This window comes from Somniosus microcephalus, chromosome 3 (assembly GCF_052327205.1).
Source record: "Somniosus microcephalus isolate GS21.2 chromosome 3, FLI_Smic_1.0, whole genome shotgun sequence".
Lineage (NCBI taxonomy): Eukaryota > Metazoa > Chordata > Chondrichthyes > Squaliformes > Somniosidae > Somniosus > Somniosus microcephalus.
In genome coordinates, this window is record NC_140989.1 from 266,969,563 (window position 1) to 266,987,963 (window position 18,401).

The window sequence follows — 18,401 nt, forward strand, 5'->3', positions numbered from 1 at the left end:
AAACCCAAATCAGTGCTAGATTTCAACAATACTGTTTTTTGATACACTCATCCAAAATAACATGTTTACATATACATTGACTGTAGGGGTTCTATGTGAATGAGTTTGAGCAGTTTCAATCTACTTTCAAGAAGACATGGGCCTACAGCACAGAATTGTCCCTGACTAACTGGCAATCTCAGAGAGGCCACCAGATGGCTGGTGTAGGAATGGTAATGTCACACTGGTACAGTTGGGGTGTTGATCTGGGATAGCAGCTGAATTCCATTGTTCAGGTGGTGCAAAAGGGGGTTTACTCTGTATCTAACCATGCTATATCTAGCATTGCTTGATACAGATACTAGGCAAACAAACTCGCTTTCTCCAAATTTCAGAGAACCACCACTGTACACACACACTGGTGTAATTCAAATGAATGAAGGAGGGAAAGTGCAGAGTCTGTCTAATCTGCATGGCAAAGCTAACATTGCATCAAGCACACTAAAGAGGCAGAGTTCATGCCAAAAGGTAAGTATAGTGGCAGCATTAGTTAGTGCTGGAGGATGGCGGTAAGGTACCTAGATTTGTGTACTAGATCTGGACGATGTTCAGGCTTGGGCTGATAAGTGGCAGGTAACATTCGCGCCACAAGTGCCAGGCAATGACTATCTCCAACAAGCGAGAGTCTAACCACCACCCCTTGACATTCATTGGCATTACCACTGCCAAATCCCCCACCCTGTCACCATGAAACTTAACTGGACCAGCCACAGAAATACTGTGGCAACAAGAGCAGGTCAGAGGCTAGGTATTCTGCGGCGAGTGTCTCACCTCCTAACTCCCCAAGGCCTTTCTACCATCTACAAGGCACAAGTAAAGAGCGTGATGGAATACTCTCCACTTGCCTGGATGAGTGCAGCTCCAACAACACTCAAGAAGCTCGACACCATCCAGGGCAAAGCAGCCCACTTGACTGGCACCCCATCCACCACCTTAAACATTCACTCCCTCCACCACCGGTGTACCATGGCTGCAGTGTGTACCATCTACAAGATGCACTGCAGCAACTCGCCAAGACTACTTCGGTAGCACCTCCCAAACCCGTGACCTCTTCCACCTAAAAGGACAAGGGCAGCAGACGCATGGGAAGAACATTACCTCCAAGTTACCGTCCAAGTCACACACCATCCTGACTTAGAAATATATCGCTGATCCTTCATCGTTGCTGGGTTAAAATCCTGGAACTCCCTCCCTAACAGCACTGTGGGAATACCTTCACCTCACGGACTGCAGCGGTTCAAGGCGGCGGCTCACCACCACCTTCTCAAGGGCAATTGGGGATGGGCAATAAATGCTGGCCTTGCCAGCGATGCCCACATCCCATAAAAACTAATATTTTTTTTTAATCCCTGTTTGCATGTCTGTCTGAGTCGTTTTGAGCGCAGATGTGTAGACCCCCATCCAATGCAGGCACAAAATAAAAACGCGTAGCGTACATGTAGAGCATGCTTAATCATACAATGGTTACAGCACAGAATAAGGCCATTCGGCCCATCGAGCCCGTGCCGGCTCTCTGCAAGGGCACTTCATCTAGTCCCACTTCCCTGCCCTTTCCCCATAGCCCTGCAAATTTTTTTCCTTCAGGTACTTATCCAACTCCCTTTTGAAAGCCGTGATTGAGTCTGCCTCCACCACCCTTTCAGGCAGAGCTTTCTAGATCCTAACCACTCGCTGCGTAAAAAAGTTTTTCCTCATGCCACCTTTGGTTCTTCTGCCAATCACCTTAAATCTGTGTCCTCTGGTTCTTGACCCTTCCACCAATGGGAACAGTTTCTCTCTATCTACTCATGATTTTGAACACCTCTATCAAATCTCCTCTCATTCTTCTCTGCTCCAAGGAGAACAACCCCAGCTTCTCCAGTCTATCCACGTAACTGAAGTCCCTCATCCCTGGAATCATTCTCATAAATCTTTTCCGCACCCTCGCTAAGGCCTTCACATCCTTCCTAAAGTGCGGTGCCCAGAATTGGACACAATGCTCCAGTTGAGGCCAAACCAAAAGGTTCATCATAACTTCCACTCTTTTGTACTCTATACCTCCATTCATGAAGCCCAGGATCCCGTAAGCATTTTTAACAGCTTTCTCAACCTGCCCTGCCACCTTCAATGATTTGTGCACATATACCCCAAGGTCTCTCTGTTCATGCACCCCCTTTAGGATTGTACCCTTTAGTTTATATTTCCCCTCTTCATTCTTTCTACCAAAATGTATCACTTCGCAATTTTCTGCTTTAAATTTCATCTGCCATGTGTCCGCCCATTCCACCATCTTGTCTATGTCTTCTTGAAGTCTATCACTATCCTCTTCACTGTTCACTATACTTCCAAGTTTTGTGTCATCTGCAAATTTTGAAATTGTGCCCTGTACACCCACAACCAAGTCACTAATATATATCAAGAAAAGCAGTGGTCCTAGAACCAATCCTGGGGAACACCATTGTATACTTTCCTCCAGTCTCAAAAACCATTCACCACTACTCTGTTTCCTGTCACTTAAACAATTTCATATCCATGCTGCCACTGTCCCTTTTATTCCATGGGCTTCAACTTTGCTGGCAAGCCTATTATGTGGCACTTTGTCAAACGCCTTTTGGAAATCCATGTATTCCTGTTTCTCAGGAGGATTGGAAGATTATGGTCAGTACCTCCGTGATTTCTTCCTTCACTTCCCTCAGCATCCTAGGATGCATCCCATCTGGTCCTGGTGACTTATCTACTTTAAGTACAGCCAGCCTTTCTAGTACCTCCTCTATCAATTTTTATCCCATGCGGTATCTCCTCTACCTCCTCCTTCACTATGTTTATGGCAGCATCTTCTTTCTTGGTGAAGACAGATGCAAAGCACTCATTTAGTACCTCAGCCATACCCTCTGCCTCCATGCGAAGGTCTCCTTTTTGGTCCCTAATCAGCCCCATCCCACCTCTTACTACCCGTTTACTATTTATATGCCTATAGAAGACTTTTGGATTACCTTTAATGTTAGCTGCCAAATTATTCTCATGCCCTCTCTTTGCCCCTCTTACTTTGTTTTTCACTTCTCCTCTGAACTTTCTATATTTAGCCTGATTCTCAGATGTATTCTTGACCTGACATCTGTCATACGCGCTCTTTGTCTGCTTCATCTTACTCTCTATCTCTTTCGTCATCCAGGGAGCTCTGATTTTAGTTGCTCTACCTTTCCCCCTAGTGGGAATGTACCTTGACTGTACCCAAAGCATTTCCTCTTTAAAGGCAGCCCATTGTTCCACTACAGTTTTGCCTGCCAATCTTTGATTCCAATTTACCCAGGCCAGATCCATTCTCATCCCACTAATTCCTCCAATTAAGTATTTTTACTCTAGATTGCTCCCTGTCCTTCTCCATAGCTAATCTAAACCTTAAGATACTGTGATCACTTTTCCCTAAATGTTCACCTACTGACACTTGCTCCACTTGACCTACCTCATTCCCCAGAACCAACTCCAGCAATGCCTCCTTCCTCGTTGGGCAAGAAACATACTGGTCAAGAAATTTCTCCTGAACACACCTCAGAAATTCTTCCCCCTCTCTGCCCTTTACACTATTACTATCCCAGTCTATATTAGGATAGTTGACGTCCCCCATTATCACTACTCTATAGTTCTTGCATCTCTCTATAATTTCTCTGCAAATTTGCTCCTCTATATTTTCCCACTAGTTGGTGGCCTACAGAATACACCTAGTAGTGTAATGGCACCTCTATTATTTCTTAACTCTAGCCGTATAGATTCTGTCCTTGACCCCTCCAAGATATCCTCTCTCTCCAGCACTGTAACATTCTCCTTAACCAGTACTGCTACACCACCTCCGCTCTTTCTTTCCTTCTCTATCTTTCCTGAACACCTTATATCCAGGAATATTTAATACCCAATCCTGCCCTTTTTTGAGCCAGGTCTCCGTTATTGCCACAACATCATATTTCCATGTGGCTATTTGCACCTGCAGCTCACCAACCTTGTTTACTATGCTTCATGCGTTTACATACATACACTGTAAACCTATCATAGACCATCCTGTGTTCTCTCTTAATCTGACCCCACCTAATATCTTACTATTTCTTACTTCAGTGTTATCTGTCTCTCCCAATCCTTTACACACTTTGGTTCTCCTTTCTAATGCTACATCCTGGTTCCCATCCCCTTGCCAACTTAGTTTAAACCCTCCCCAATAACACTAGCAAACCTCCCCGTAAGGACATTGATACCGGCTCTGTTGAGGTGCAACCCGTCCGGCCTGTACAGGTCCCACCTCCCCCAGAACCAGCCCCAATGCCCCAGGAATCTAAAGCCCTCCCTCCTGCACCATCTCTCCAGCCACGCATCTGCTCTATCCTCCTATTTCTATGCTCACTAACGTGTGGCACTGGGAGTAATCTGGAGATTACTATCTTTGAGGTCCTGTTTTTTAATCTCGTTCCTAGCTCCCTGAAATCTGCCTGCAGGACCTCATCCGTCTTTCTACCTATGTCGTTGGTACCAATATGGACCATGACCTCTGGCTGTTCACCGTCCACCCTCAGAATGTTCGGCAGCTGCTCAGTGACATCCTTAACCCTGGCACCAGGGAGGTAACATACTATCCTGGAGTCATGTCTGTGGCCGCAGAAACGCCTGTCTGCTCCCCTAACTATCGAACCCCTACCACTATTGCTTTCCCTATCTTCCTCCACCCCCCCTGTACAGCTGAGCCACCCATGGTGCCGTGGGTTTGGCTCTAGCTGTACTCCCCAGAGAAACCATCGCTCTCACCAGTACTCAGAACAGAATACTGGTTGGCGAGCAAGATGCACTCAGGGGACTCCTGCACTACCTGCCTGGTCCTCCTCTTCTGTCACCCACTCCTTAGCACTCTTTAGCTGCGGGGTGACCACCTCCTGAAGCATGCTATCCACGTAGCTCTCAGCCTCACGGATGCACCGCAGTGATGCCAGCTGCTGTTCAAACTCCGAAACCCAGAGCTCGAGCTCCTCCAGCTGACGACACCTCCTGCACACGTACTTGTCCAGGACACGGGAAGCATTCTGGGTTTCCCACATGGCAGAGGATGAGCATTCCGCTGGACTGAGCTGCCCTGCCATGCCTTTATGTATTCGACTATTAACTAACTGTACAAAAACATCAGACTAAGATGTATCTAATTCAAGTTATTAATATAATATAGTATTAACAGTTACTAATTTAATCTTGTATTAACAGTTACTAATCTCCAAGCTCCTGCTTTATCCCTAACCAGCTATTTAACCCCGGCCCCTAACTTGAAGAGAAAAAAAACGGTGTGACCTTTACCAACCAATCAGTTACCAGCTATCCTGTGACGTCACTCCTTGTGGTTTTTTTGAATCGCCACTCTGCTCCCTTTATGCTGCTGCCGCTCCCACTCAGGTCCACGCTCTGTGATTTGTTATTTTCAAAGTAATACAGTCCAAAAACTAGCTATACCCTACATGCGATTCAACTTGGTTGATTGATCTAGAGATTAGTCAGAATGCAGGGGCTTTGTTCCAGGCTAATTGTCTTATCCTATTGACCAAAGAGTTGCTAACAGGCTTATTTGCGAGCCAGACTGCAACATAAATGGTTCTCAAAAGTATAAGGAAACAAATTGTCATCCAACAATCTATTCTGCAAGGCCTACATGATTTTTCTATGGTTTTGAAAATATTGTTGTGTAGAAAAGTAATCACTCTGAGCTATTTGAGGAATACAATGAAATATATAATACAGTTCTTTTAATCTAGAACTTTAGGAACTATAAACTTTATTAATGCAGTTCTAATCATGTAATACTCTATTTGAGGAACATTCTCAATCTGCTTACCACAGCCCTATGAGACAGAGAGTACTGCACAGCAGTGGGGATGTTCCTTGCTCTGACGGGATCACGTACAGTTGATGAGATAACAGCTGTTTGAAGCTGGCTTGCTTGCAAGTTGGAATCATAATACATCGAGTTGTATCGGCTGCCTATTCTGCAAAGATCACAAAAATTCACCTACGATACTTTGTGTGGTCTGCATGCGCTATGAAAAATAAAATATCTATCTTGTGTTCCAATTTGTGGACTATTTAACAGTTCTTTTCTGACATTGTAGTTGTCAATTAGCCTGTTATTTTACTGTTAAAATCATTAATTATAGAATCATAGCATCTGATTTGTTATACAGAGAGTAGGTGCAATACAATACAAGAACTACTTGGTAACTTATGAACACGTAATAAGATCCTGCAACCTCATGCCTGACTGTCCTCCTGCCATTACCAAATTGAGATGGAGTGCTGGGCAAGGGTGAGTAAATTAAAAATGGTTTATCAAGACCCAGCAACAGGATAGCAGTCAATATGGCAGGACTTGCACCAGGGCAGAACCAACCGCAAGAGATGCAGCCTGCTTAGCAGACTCCAAAAACACAGAGGCTCACATCAAATACATCCGTTGATATCAAACACTCCATTCCATGTACAGTATGTTACACATCAATCAGGCACAAGTAGTTCCTGTATTGCATTGCTCCTATTTTTCTCCATACAAGAAACCAGGCACACTGCGCTAACCACCATTATATGTGTTAATAGTATGCATTCTTGTACAGAGTAGTGTGGTACCCATTTTCAAAAAGGGTGACAAAACAGACAAAGGCAACTATAGACCTACTGGTCTTACTTCAATTCCATGTGAAATAATGGAATTGATTATCAGGAATAAAGTTATGGATTATCTGTACAACAGAACAAAATATCTCACAGCTAATTGTGACATATGGTTTGATTGCATAGAGCATTACATGATAAATACATCCGAGCATAATTCTGATCCATTATTTCAAAATTCTAACATCAAATCAGTTTCCATTCACTCATATAATACAAAGTTCCTGATCCAGTAAATTGTAAATGTATTGTAATGATCCACGAATAAAACACTCGCTAAATCTTTGTTTTCATGGTTCAGCACAGTGAATTTTCTCATCCCAGCATATCAGCCATCTTTCACATATTATTGACTTCTTATAGGCTTTGCATAATAAAATGTGAAATAAAATCAGAAACTGCTGTAAGTGCAGAACAGGTTGATCACCTGCTAATCTGAACAATAATTCTCTCTTTCATAAGAACATAAGGAATAGGAGCAGGAGTAGGCCATATGGCCCCTCGAGCCTGCTCCGCCATTCAATAAGATCATGGCTGATCTTCGATCTCAAATCCTTTGATTCCTGCCCAATCCCAATATCCCTTGATTCCCTTAGAGTCCAGAAATCAATCTATCTCAGCCTTGAATATACACAATGACTCAGCATCCACAGCCCTTTGGGGTAGAAAATTCCAAAGATTCACAACCCTTCTGAGTGAAGAAATTTCTCATCTCAGTCCTAAATGGTCGACCCCTTATCTTGAAACTACGTCCCCTAGTTCTAGACTCTCTAGTCAGGGGAAAGAACCTCTCAATATCTACCCTGTCAATCCCCCTCAGAATCTTATATGTTTCAATGAGATCACCTCTCATTCTTCTAAACTCCAGAGAGTATAGGCCCAATCTACTCAATCTCTCATCATAGGACAGCCCTCTCACCCCAGGGATCATTCTAGTGAACCTTCGTTGCACTGCCTCAAAGGCAAGTATATCCTTCCTTAAGCACAGAGGCCAAAACTGTACACAGTACTCCAGGTGTGGTCTCTCCAAGGCCCTGTACAATTGCAGCAAGACTTCCTTACTCTTGTACTCCAACCCCCTTGAAATAAAGGCCATCGTACCATTTGCCTTTCTATTGGTTGCTGTACCTGCATGTTAACTTTCTGCGTTTCATGCACAAGGACACCCAAATCCCTCTGAACACCAACATTTAATAGTTTCTCACCATTTAAAAAATATTCTGTTTTTCTATCTTCCTACCAAAGTAAATAACCTCACATTTCCACACATTATACTCCATCTGCCACCTTCTTGCCCGCTCACTTAACCTGTCTATATCCCTTTGTAGGCTCTTTGTGTCCTCCTCACAGCTTACTTTCCCACCTAGCTTTGTATCGTCAGCAAACTTGGATACATGCCGACTGGTTGCGATACATTTTTGCTTTTACCTCAGAATTGAAGTCTGGGTTTATCTTTCTGAGAATACCATGTCTTCTTTATGTTATGAACAAAGTTTTCTTGCCATTGATTCTTTGTTAACATAATCTTACCTTTTGTCTGATCTTTCAGCCAGCAAAACAGATTCTAGATTGTGAGGTGCCAAATGATGCTCCACACTTCGATAGTAAGCATGTATAAACATCAACTCGCTGTACCCTAAAGAAATAAAATAAACACTTAACAATATTTCTGCAAGCAGCTTACAAAAGTAAAAATACAGGATAGTAGCAATGTCCTTCAATAACAACAACTTACATTTATATAGCGCATTTAATGCAGCAAAACGACCCAAGGCGCTTCGCAAGAGCAATATCAATAAAACATTTTTGATACCGAGCCACAGAAGGAGATATTAGGACAGATGAACAAAATTTTGGTCAAAGAGGTAGGTTTTACGGAGCATCTTAAAGGAGGAGAGGGAGGTAGAGAGGCGGAGAGGTTTAGGGAGGGAATTCCAGAGCTTAGGGTCTAGACAGCTAAATGTGCGGCCACCAATGGTGGAGCGATTAAAATCGGGGATGTGCAAGAGGCCAGAATTGGAAGAGCGCAGAGATCTCAAGGGCGTGTAGGGCTGGAGGAGGTTACAGAGATGGGGAGGGGTGAGGCCATGGAGGGATTTGAAAGCAAGGATGAGGATTTTACAACTGAGGTGTTGTCGTCCCGGGAGTCAGTGAAGGTAAGCAAGCACAGGGGTAATGGGTGAACGAGGCTTGGAGCGAGTTAAGATACAGGCAGCAGAGTTTTGGATGAGCATAAGTTTATGTAGGATGGAAGATGGTAGGCCAGCCAAGAGAGTATTGGAAAGTCAAGTCTAAAGCTAACCAATGCATGGATGAGGGTTTCAGCAGCAGATGAGCTGAGGCAGAGTTGGAGTCGGGCGATGTTATGGATGTGGAAGTAGGTGGTCTTGGTGATGGAGCAGATATGTGGTCAGAAGCTCAGATCAGGGTCAAACACAACACCAAGGTTGCGAACGGTCTGGCTCAGCTTCAGACGGTGACCAGGGAACGGAGTTTGTGGCGGGGACCAAAGCCAATGGCTTCAGTCTTCCCAATATTTAGTTAGAGGAAATTTCTGCTCATCCAATATTGAATGTCGGACAAGCAGTGTGGCAAATCAGAGACAGTGGAGGGGTCCAGAGAGGTGGTGGTGAGATAGAGTTGAGTGTCATCGGCGTACATGTGGAGCCTGATGTGTTTTCGGATGGTGTCGCTGAGGGGCAGCATATAGATGAGAAATAGAAGGGGGCCAAGGATCTGTCCTTGGGGGACTCCAGAGGTAACGGTGAGGGAGCGGGAAGAGAAACCATTGCAGGTGATTCTCTGGCTATGATTTGATAGATAAGAATGGAACCAAGCAAGGGCAGTTCCACCCAGCTGGACGACAGAGGGGAGGCGTTGGAGGAGGACGGTGTCATCAACTGTGTCGAAGGCTGCAGATGGGTCGAGAAGGATGAGGAGGGATAGTTTATCATGGTCATAGTCACGAGGAACGTCATTTTTGACTTTGATAAGGGCCATTTCAGTACCGTGGCTGGGCTGGAAACCTGATTGGAGGGATTCAAACATGGAATTGCGGGAAAGATGGGCACAATTTGGGAGGCGACAACATGTTCAAGGGCTTTGGAGGGGAAAGGGAGGTTGATGATGAGGCAGTAGTTTGCCAGGACAGAGGAGTCAAGGGTAGGTTTTTTGAGGAGAGGGGATTTGAAGGGAGGGGGACAATACCCGAGGAGAGGGAACCGTTAATAATATCATGCAATAACAACCACTTATTGATCCTGACAACTCAATACAACAGCACCATAAAAACAACTGGAACTTAGAGTAAGGTGATTGTGGGTAAATGGAGTCACAGATAAACACACCCATATAGCTCTTTACTGATCATGTGAATTCTCTTCACTTAAAGGGATAGAATCTGTAAAGCTTTATTTTCCACTTCATGTGCAGACATTCAATAGGTCTCACTAAAGATTGAATAAAGGCTGAGTTTAGAATTTGTTTTTCTAATCTCCAGTGAGAATTAGCTTTAAAAACTCCCTCTTTTAAGCTGTTTTATTAGCATCTATATTGCCCCCACAGTACATCTGAACCTTTATCTTTAAGGAGCACTCTCCACTGTGAGATTTCCATTTTACACACCTGTCACTTTACAGCCTCATCAAGGGAAATGGCTAAGTCAGTGTCGATTGGTTGGTTTGTATTGTGGTCTTGGGCCTACTACAAATTGGATTGAGGTCAATTTAATTCAGTTTAGAAACATGATGGGGTAATATCCATCCATCTAAGCTGGATTGGTACACCAGTTGCAGGTGAGCCCTTTCCTGGCCCTCATGCTAGCTGGGATTGTAAAGGATTCCCTCTCCTCGAGCACCATCCTTCAGTCCCTGTTATCACCCCCTCCTAAAAATCCCATGGTAATCCATTGCATCCTCACCTACTACTGCCCCATCTCTAATCTCCCTTTCCTCACTAAGGTCCTCAAACTAGTTGTTGTCTCACAACTACATATCCACCTCACCCAAACCTCCCTCTGAATCTCTCCAGTCCAATTTCCACTTCTCACCAAAATGGCCCTAACCTAAATCATAAATGACATCCTTTGTAATTGTGACCATTGTGCATTATCCCTCCTCATCCTCTCTGCAGCGTTTAACATGGTTGGCCATGCCACCCTCCTCCAGTGCCTCATCCCAGTTACCCAGCTCCGTGGGTCTGTCTTCACAGTCCTAACTATTTGAGCATAGCTGGAGCAGCTCCAGCAATGCCTTCTCTTCCATGCCTCGCACCATCACCTCCAGATCTTCCAAGAATATATATTTTGCTCCCTCCTACTCCTTATCTACACGGTCCCCTATGTTAACATCATCCACAAACATAGGGTCAGATTTCATGATGCTGAACTCTGTCTCTCCACCACTTCTCTCGACCACCTCTGTGATGTCAGACTACTTCTTTGACATCCACTCTTGGATGAGGTACAGCTTCTTCCAGCTCAACATTGAGATGATCAAAGCCATCATCATTGACCCCCACCGCAAACTCCATTTCTTTTCCATTGACTCCATCCACCTCCCTGGCCACTGGCTCAGGCTGAACCGGACTGTTGACAACCTTGGAGTCCTATTTGACCCTGAGCTGTGTTTTAGACCCTAATTCCTCTCCATCATAAAGACTGCTTACTTCCACACTCCACAATGCTGCCTGCCTCTGCGGAAATTCTTGCTGAGTTCACGCTACTCCACCTCAGGTACTTCGCCCAAGTGCCTAGTTTCCAGTTGCAAGTCTAAACAGGGAGAGCTGGCAGACTATTTACTATGAAGGCATCACAGACGAGTCTCATGTAACAACCAAATTTGCACGTTCCAGCAAAGGTTACTGGATAGTGATCGAATGGGAGCGCTGGCTGATTTTTCCCTGCCTGGCCCAGTGGCTCTGAGGCCAATGGTAACACCTCCACTGCTATCCCAGCTGAGAGCAGCTAACTCAGTGCAGACTGGGAATCAAACCAGAGACCTTCTATATGTAGGTTTTCCCAACCAAACCACTGGACGAGCCATGTATTTCCTTTTAGTTTAATTCATGTCTCCTGTGTCAAAGTAGACAAACATTTATTAGAACCTTTTCCTACTCTTAGAAATTTAGCCATGCAACATTATGAAAAATGGATAAGCAATTTAGTGGTTGGCATTCAACAGGAAAAATTCTAATTAAAATGATTAAAACTACCACAGAAGGTATGGATAAAGTTATTCAGTGTCACTTACCTAAAGCGAGAAGCCGGGAGATCTCTGAACCAGGAACATAGATTTTATCTACTCGATTCCGAGCAGAAAGACACTTGGGTTTGTAAACAAGTCCACTTTCCAAATTGGACATCTGGTTTGCTTTGATCTCCACATCTACAAGATTACATCAGAATAATTTGAAGCAAAATGCTGAATATTTCTACCCCGCACCCCCCCCCCACCCCGCCCCCACCATCATTGACTCTTTTCTGGAGTTTGGTTCCAACAGGTGTTGAGCACCCTGCAAGATGTAACACAGCCAAACCCAATCAGCCCAACATCCATGCACACACATTTCCAGTAGGGGTTGCTGGATTGCAATCAGGAGTAGGGACCAATGTTCCTGTTCAGCTATGCAGCCGCGCAGCGGTCTGGAGGCCCCGCGCAGGCCGCCCACTGGCTTTTCAATGGGAGTAACCGCGCATGCGCGAAGATTGAATGGGCCGCACAGCCAGTTAAAGGGACCGTGCACGGGAAAAAAATTACAGGGAACATTGGTAGTGAAAGGATTCGCAAATTTCATGTCTCCCCTGAAGATTTACTTCTGGCTTATTGGAGAAACCCTGGCTGGACTGAGTTTAAAATCCAGGGCTCCAGGGCCCAACAAGATGGCTACAGTCAACCTCATGGCCAAGGCCTGCAAAGTTCAGGTTTGAACTGACAAAGAAGGAATGTTCCAGAAATTAGAAGGCAGACAGGCCTTCTGCATTTATGTGTGAGAAGCAAACAGTGGCATTCGGGCCTCTGATTAAAACCCATCAAGGCCGTTTGCACAGATAATCAACAGGTAATAGCTGCATTCAGACCTTCGTTAACTGACTTCAACACTGTTTGGAAACGATCAACGGGGCATTAAAACTGGAATGGCCCCATCACAAGACCAGTTACACAAAGGAAAACACTTATGGGACGTTTAAAAACCGATTAACCGGCCATCCAGGTCGATGGGCCCAGAACGGTTTCCTTTGTATAGACTTCAACACGTCCAGGTCAGACAAAGAAACAAGCTGATCTGGCAAGTGATAAGGGCTCCCAGAAAGGGGTATAAGTAGTCCCTCGGGAAACCATCTCTCTCTCTCTCTCGCCTGGACTCCGGTGCCCTGCCTTACCATCAAGAAGATCAACGACGAAGAGCCCGTTCAAGGGAAGCAGGATACCCGCAGTTACATTTTAAATCACTGGGGTATCTCTGCTCTGGGCGGTGAAAACCCTAAAGACATCAGCAGGCAACGGGGCACAGAGCAGGCGTTCTAACATCCGAGACTGGTGAGCATAAACTTTCTGGTCCATCGCAAGACAACTTAGATAGGTGTAAAGGGTGGGAGTTAAGGGGATTGCTAAAATTGTCATTTTAGTCATTTTCCCTCGATGTGTCCGTTTCTCCTCCCCCGCTAAGTGTAATTGTGTTACATACATAGTGATTTTCTCTGTATAGTGTTTATTTTTCCCTATTTTTAATAAACATTGGTTTTCTTTGCACCAAACTACTGGTCTCGTTTTGTTTATATCGCTGCTCGTAATAAGTCCGGTGGTCAGAACCAGAGGGGCTGGAGCAGCTCAGATTCGCCTGACTGGCCAGACACAAACCCCAAACCAAAACCCCCTACAGTAGGGACCCATCTCCACCACTGTTTTATATGTGTCTACCACGTTACTCCATCTCCACAACCCTCCCCCTATCTGTTTCCTCCCCATCCCCCTCAAAAGCAGCAACACTGAGACCAATTGTAACTCCTCTTCTGGCACCCCACAGAACATCAGGTAATTCAGCACAAACCAGAAGCTGGCACCTTCCTGCTGCATGACCCCGCTACTCACTGGATAAACTCACTGTGCCATCGCTGAGTATATTTTAACAGTTGATAAATATATAATAGGTCTCTCAAAGTCTACCAGTTAGTCCACACATCAGAGTGAACTGAGCAGATCACCTCACGTATGACGATTAAACAATTCGTATTTTCTGAAGGAAACGTGAATGATACCATTCTTTGATCTGTGCTTTTATCTTCCAGATGTGCAGCCTGTGCATTGAGCCAATAGCAGCTTCAAAGTTGACAACGTGGATTAAAAGGGCACCATAAAGTATTTGGAAAACCTTTTCATTCATTAAAGATGTAACATAATGATGTGAATCGTGTTTGAACAAATCATCGCATCACTTGGTAATAAATCTACTTGTTAACGAGAATTTTTTAAAACTGAACCTTAAATGGTCAGGGAAAAATCTCTAACATCAGAAGCAGCTCAACCAAGCACCTGAAACCACTAATATTCCTTTTCAGAAATCAGGATGCTGCTGGGTAGGTATATATCAGAGTATGGTTTTACTATCTGATTATGAACACTTACCTATGTTCTCTGTTGACAGGACAATGCTTGATCCAATAGAAAACAAAATATCAGACAGCTTTTCAGCCAGCATATCAACACTGTGAATTATAACGTATGGTCCAGGGATCAGCTGCAAAAGTAGAGATCACAATGTAAGCATTACCTTCAGTATATCCACTTGTGAAGAACGCTTCTAAAATCCTCCCAATTACTTTTGTTGTTACTGCAGCCAACTCTGTATGTGACGTTTTCAAGTTCATAAGACTTACAAGTTCACAGTGGAAGTCTCAGAACAGCTTTTTAAATTAATTCGGAAATTTTCAAAGAGGACAGTGATTTTCATGTTTGAAGGGCAATTACTGAATTCAATCATTAATAAAATTGGTCCAGGGCATTGTGGCAAACACAGTGGTTTTGACTCATGAGACATGGATATTGTGAGCATATTGGGTGATCTTCCATGGCGTTGCTCACGGTGAATTGCTGTTGTGCAGTTTTATCCCATGTCATGTACAATATATTATGAGGGCCACTGATTTACAGCGATCGAATAAGTCAAAGTACCTTTTTATTAGAGTATCATGGGGGTGTTTGGGTCAAATTCCATAATTTCTACATAATGTGCTTGATAAAGAGAGGGATATTATATACAGTGATGGAGAATGTATTTTTGTGCTGGTGTATTTTAGGTGTTGGGACTAAAGCAAAAATGTATTAACAATAAAGAAATTAAAGTAAAATAAAGAAATAATAACATTATATAGATATTCAAATTAACCAAATGTAATTAATTGAGAAAGATTAAATTGTATATTGGAAGGTTTGTATATAAAGAGTTTTGTCTAAAGGGAATGTGAGTTAAAATAAATGAATGTGAAATATATAAATGTGTAATGTATATAAATTATGCATGCATGTAAGGCAAATATTTTTGTACAATGTATGTATTCAATATAATTTGTTTGGAGCATTTCGTATATAGTCAAAATAAAATGTTTATAGAATTTTACATTTGTGCAGTGGAGGAGGTTTATGTTTATGTTAGTGAGTGTCTGACAGTGGGTGCATTATGGGGCAGGAAGTTGGGGCATAGTGTTTAGGTAGAAGATTTGTTTTCAATGTAGATGGTTCACATTGGAGTTTGTAATGCAAGCGTGAAGTTAGACATGTGACAGACAAAAGGGGAGGGTTGGGGAGTTTGAGTTGAGTGGTAGAAAGATATAAAAGATTGGAGGAGGAGGAAAGAATATGGAGGCAGAGAAGTTGACGTTTATGAGTGGGAAAGAGGTTGATGGTGGTGAGTAAATTGGGAGTTTGGGTTGAGTGACAGGAAACAGTGAAAGATTAGGGGATGAAAGAGAAGGAAACTTAAGGGCTGCAGAGAGTTTCACGCTGAGTGTGAATGAGTTGCTGAAATGAGGTGTGAAGAAGAGAGTTAGGGTGGTGATGAAGGATAGAAGGGGGGGAGATCTGCATATATAAGTACTGGTATAGGGAATCTTTGGTTTATAGTATTAGACAGGTTTCAGTGTGTGAAATAAATTGGAATAGGGCTTTTAGATGTGAAAAAAATGAAGAAGGTATTTCTGGGTTAATGGAGTATTGGACAGGAGGGTCGTGGAATATGCAAACAGTGGGAGAGCATCCTGGTATCTTGGACTAGCAGGATAAGTGGGCATAGGGAAAGGGTGGGAAGGTGGTGCCAGGATGTGGAAGAAGTGGGAGTGAGGTTGTCAGTTTAGGAGCAGTGGTGGTGCTTTTGCAATGTGGGACACGGGGGGGGGGAGGGGTTCTAGGATGTGATGGGTCTGAGGGCATTGACCCATCCCTGGATATACAAAAAGTGGAAGAGCAATCTTGAGATGTTGGATTAGTGGGAGCAGAATATTGGCTCTTGGGAAGTGGGTATCAGGTGTGGTAAGAGTAAGTGTGAGTGGCTGGAGCTTGGGAGGAAATGTCGGGTATCAGCATTCAGGAAGAGGGGAGCTGAGATATGGAACTACTGAAATGGCAGTGGCTCTCCCTTCTCCCCACCACTTTCATTGCTTGTATTTTATTGCTTTTGGTGTTGTTTCTACTCATCAAGGGATTCTAGTGCGGAGGCTTGAAAATACCACAATCTATTATGCAAAGCTGTTTGATGTGAACAGTAGACCAAGTGGACACAGATACGACCATGATTTAAATACTTTTCTCACTTCCTAATTCCACAGTACATTGCATTAAACATCAAGGGGGAGAAATTCAGTGGGGCGCTAACTTTAGAAACCTTGAAAAATTAGGGTCAGGCGCTAATGATTGTGAGCTTCCAGTAAATTGGCCGTTAGTGCTCCAGGTAGGAAGTGGAGCGCTACCACTTCCCTTAACATAGAAACATAGAAGATAGGAGCAGGAGTAGGCCATTCGGCCCCTCGAGCCTGTTCCGCCATTTAATGAGATCATGGCTGATCATCCAAATTCAGTACCCTGTCCCTGCTTTCTCCCCATATCCCTTGATCCCTTTAGCTTTAAGAAATATATCTAACTCCTTCTTGAATATATTTAATGAATTGGCCTCCACTGCCTTCTGTGGTAGAGAATTCCACAGGTTCACCACTCTCTGGGTGAAGAAATTCCTCCTCATCTCAGTCCTAAATGGCTTACCCCTTATCCTTAGACTGTGACCCCTGGTTCTGGACTCCCCGACCATCAGGAACATCCTTCCTGCATCTAGTCTGTCTAGTCCTGTTAGAATTTTATAAGTTTCAATGAGATCCCCTCTCATTCTTCTGAACTCCAGCTAATATAAGCCCAATCGACCCAATCTCTCTTCATACGTCATTCCTGCCATCCCAGGTATCAGTCTGGTGAATCTTCGCTGCACTCCCTCCATGACAAGAACATCCTTCCTCAGATAAGGCGACCAAAACTGCACACAATACTCAAGGTGTGGTCTCACGAAGGCCCTGTACAACTGCAGCAAGACATCCTTGTTCCTGTACTCGAATCCTCTCGCTATGAAGGCCAACATACCATTTGCCTTCTTAACCGCATGCTGCACCTGCATGCTTACCTTCAGCATTGCACTTCCCCTTCTCCCAATCTATTGCCGTTCAGATAATAATCTGCCTTCCTGTTTTTGCCACCAAAGTGGATAACCTCGCATTTATCCACATTATACTACATCTGCCATGCATCTGCCCAATCACCCAACCTGTCCAAATCATACTGGAGTTTCTCTGCATCCTCCTCACAGCACACACGCCCACCCAGCTTTGTGTCATCTGCAAACTTGGAGATATTACATCTAGTTCTCTCGTCTAGATCATTAATATATATTGTGAATAGCTGGGGTCCTAGCACCGATCCCTGCAGTACCCCACTAGTCACTGCCTGCCACTCGGAAAAAGACCCGTTTATTCCAACTCTTTGCTTCCTGTCTGCCAACCAGTTCTCTATCCAAGTCAGTACCTTACCCCCAATCCCATGTGCTTTAACTTTGCATGCTAATCTCTTATGCCGGACCTTATCAAAAGCCTTCTGAAAGTCCAAATACACCACATCCACTGGTTCTCCCTTATCTATTCTACCAGTTACATCCTCAAAAAATTCCAGTAGATTAGTCAAGCACGATTTACCTTTTGTAAATCCATGTTGACTTTGTCCGATCCTGTCACTGTTTTCCAAGTGCTCTGCTATTACATCTTTTATAATGGACTCTAGCATTTTCCCCACTACTGATGTCAGGCTTACCGATTTATAATTCCCCATTTTCTCTCTACCACCTTTTTTAAATAGTGGGGTTACATTAGCTACCCTCTAATCCATTGGAACTGTGCCCGAGTCTATAGAATTTTGGAAGATGACCAGCAATGCATCTATTATTTCTAGGGCCACTTCCTTAAGTACCCTAGGATGTAGATTATCAGGCCCTGGGGATTTATCGGCCTTCAATCCCATCAATTTCCCTAACACCATTTCCCTACAAACACTGATTTCATTCAGTTCCTCCCTCTCATTAGACCCGATGTTCCCCGACATCTCTGGGAGGTTATTTGTGTCCTCCTTTTGTGAAGACAGAACCAATGTATGAATTTAATTGGTCAGCCATTT

The 18,401-nt window shown here is 43.9% G+C and overlaps 1 protein-coding gene across 1 annotated transcript in view; it reads right to left on the minus strand.

Annotated features, from left to right (window-relative positions):
* The window catches only part of LOC147121890 (adhesion G protein-coupled receptor D2), a 422,076-nt gene that overhangs the window by 396,729 nt on the left and 6,946 nt on the right, over positions 1-18,401 (minus strand). The window contains exons 4-7 of the mRNA XM_085978030.1: positions 14,328-14,439; positions 11,955-12,089; positions 8,236-8,341; positions 5,876-6,026 (exon numbers count right to left, since the gene is read on the minus strand). Coding sequence (XP_085834156.1) covers positions 5,876-6,026; positions 8,236-8,341; positions 11,955-12,089; positions 14,328-14,439 — 504 coding nt within the window. The remainder of the gene's footprint in view (positions 1-5,875; positions 6,027-8,235; positions 8,342-11,954; positions 12,090-14,327; positions 14,440-18,401) is intronic.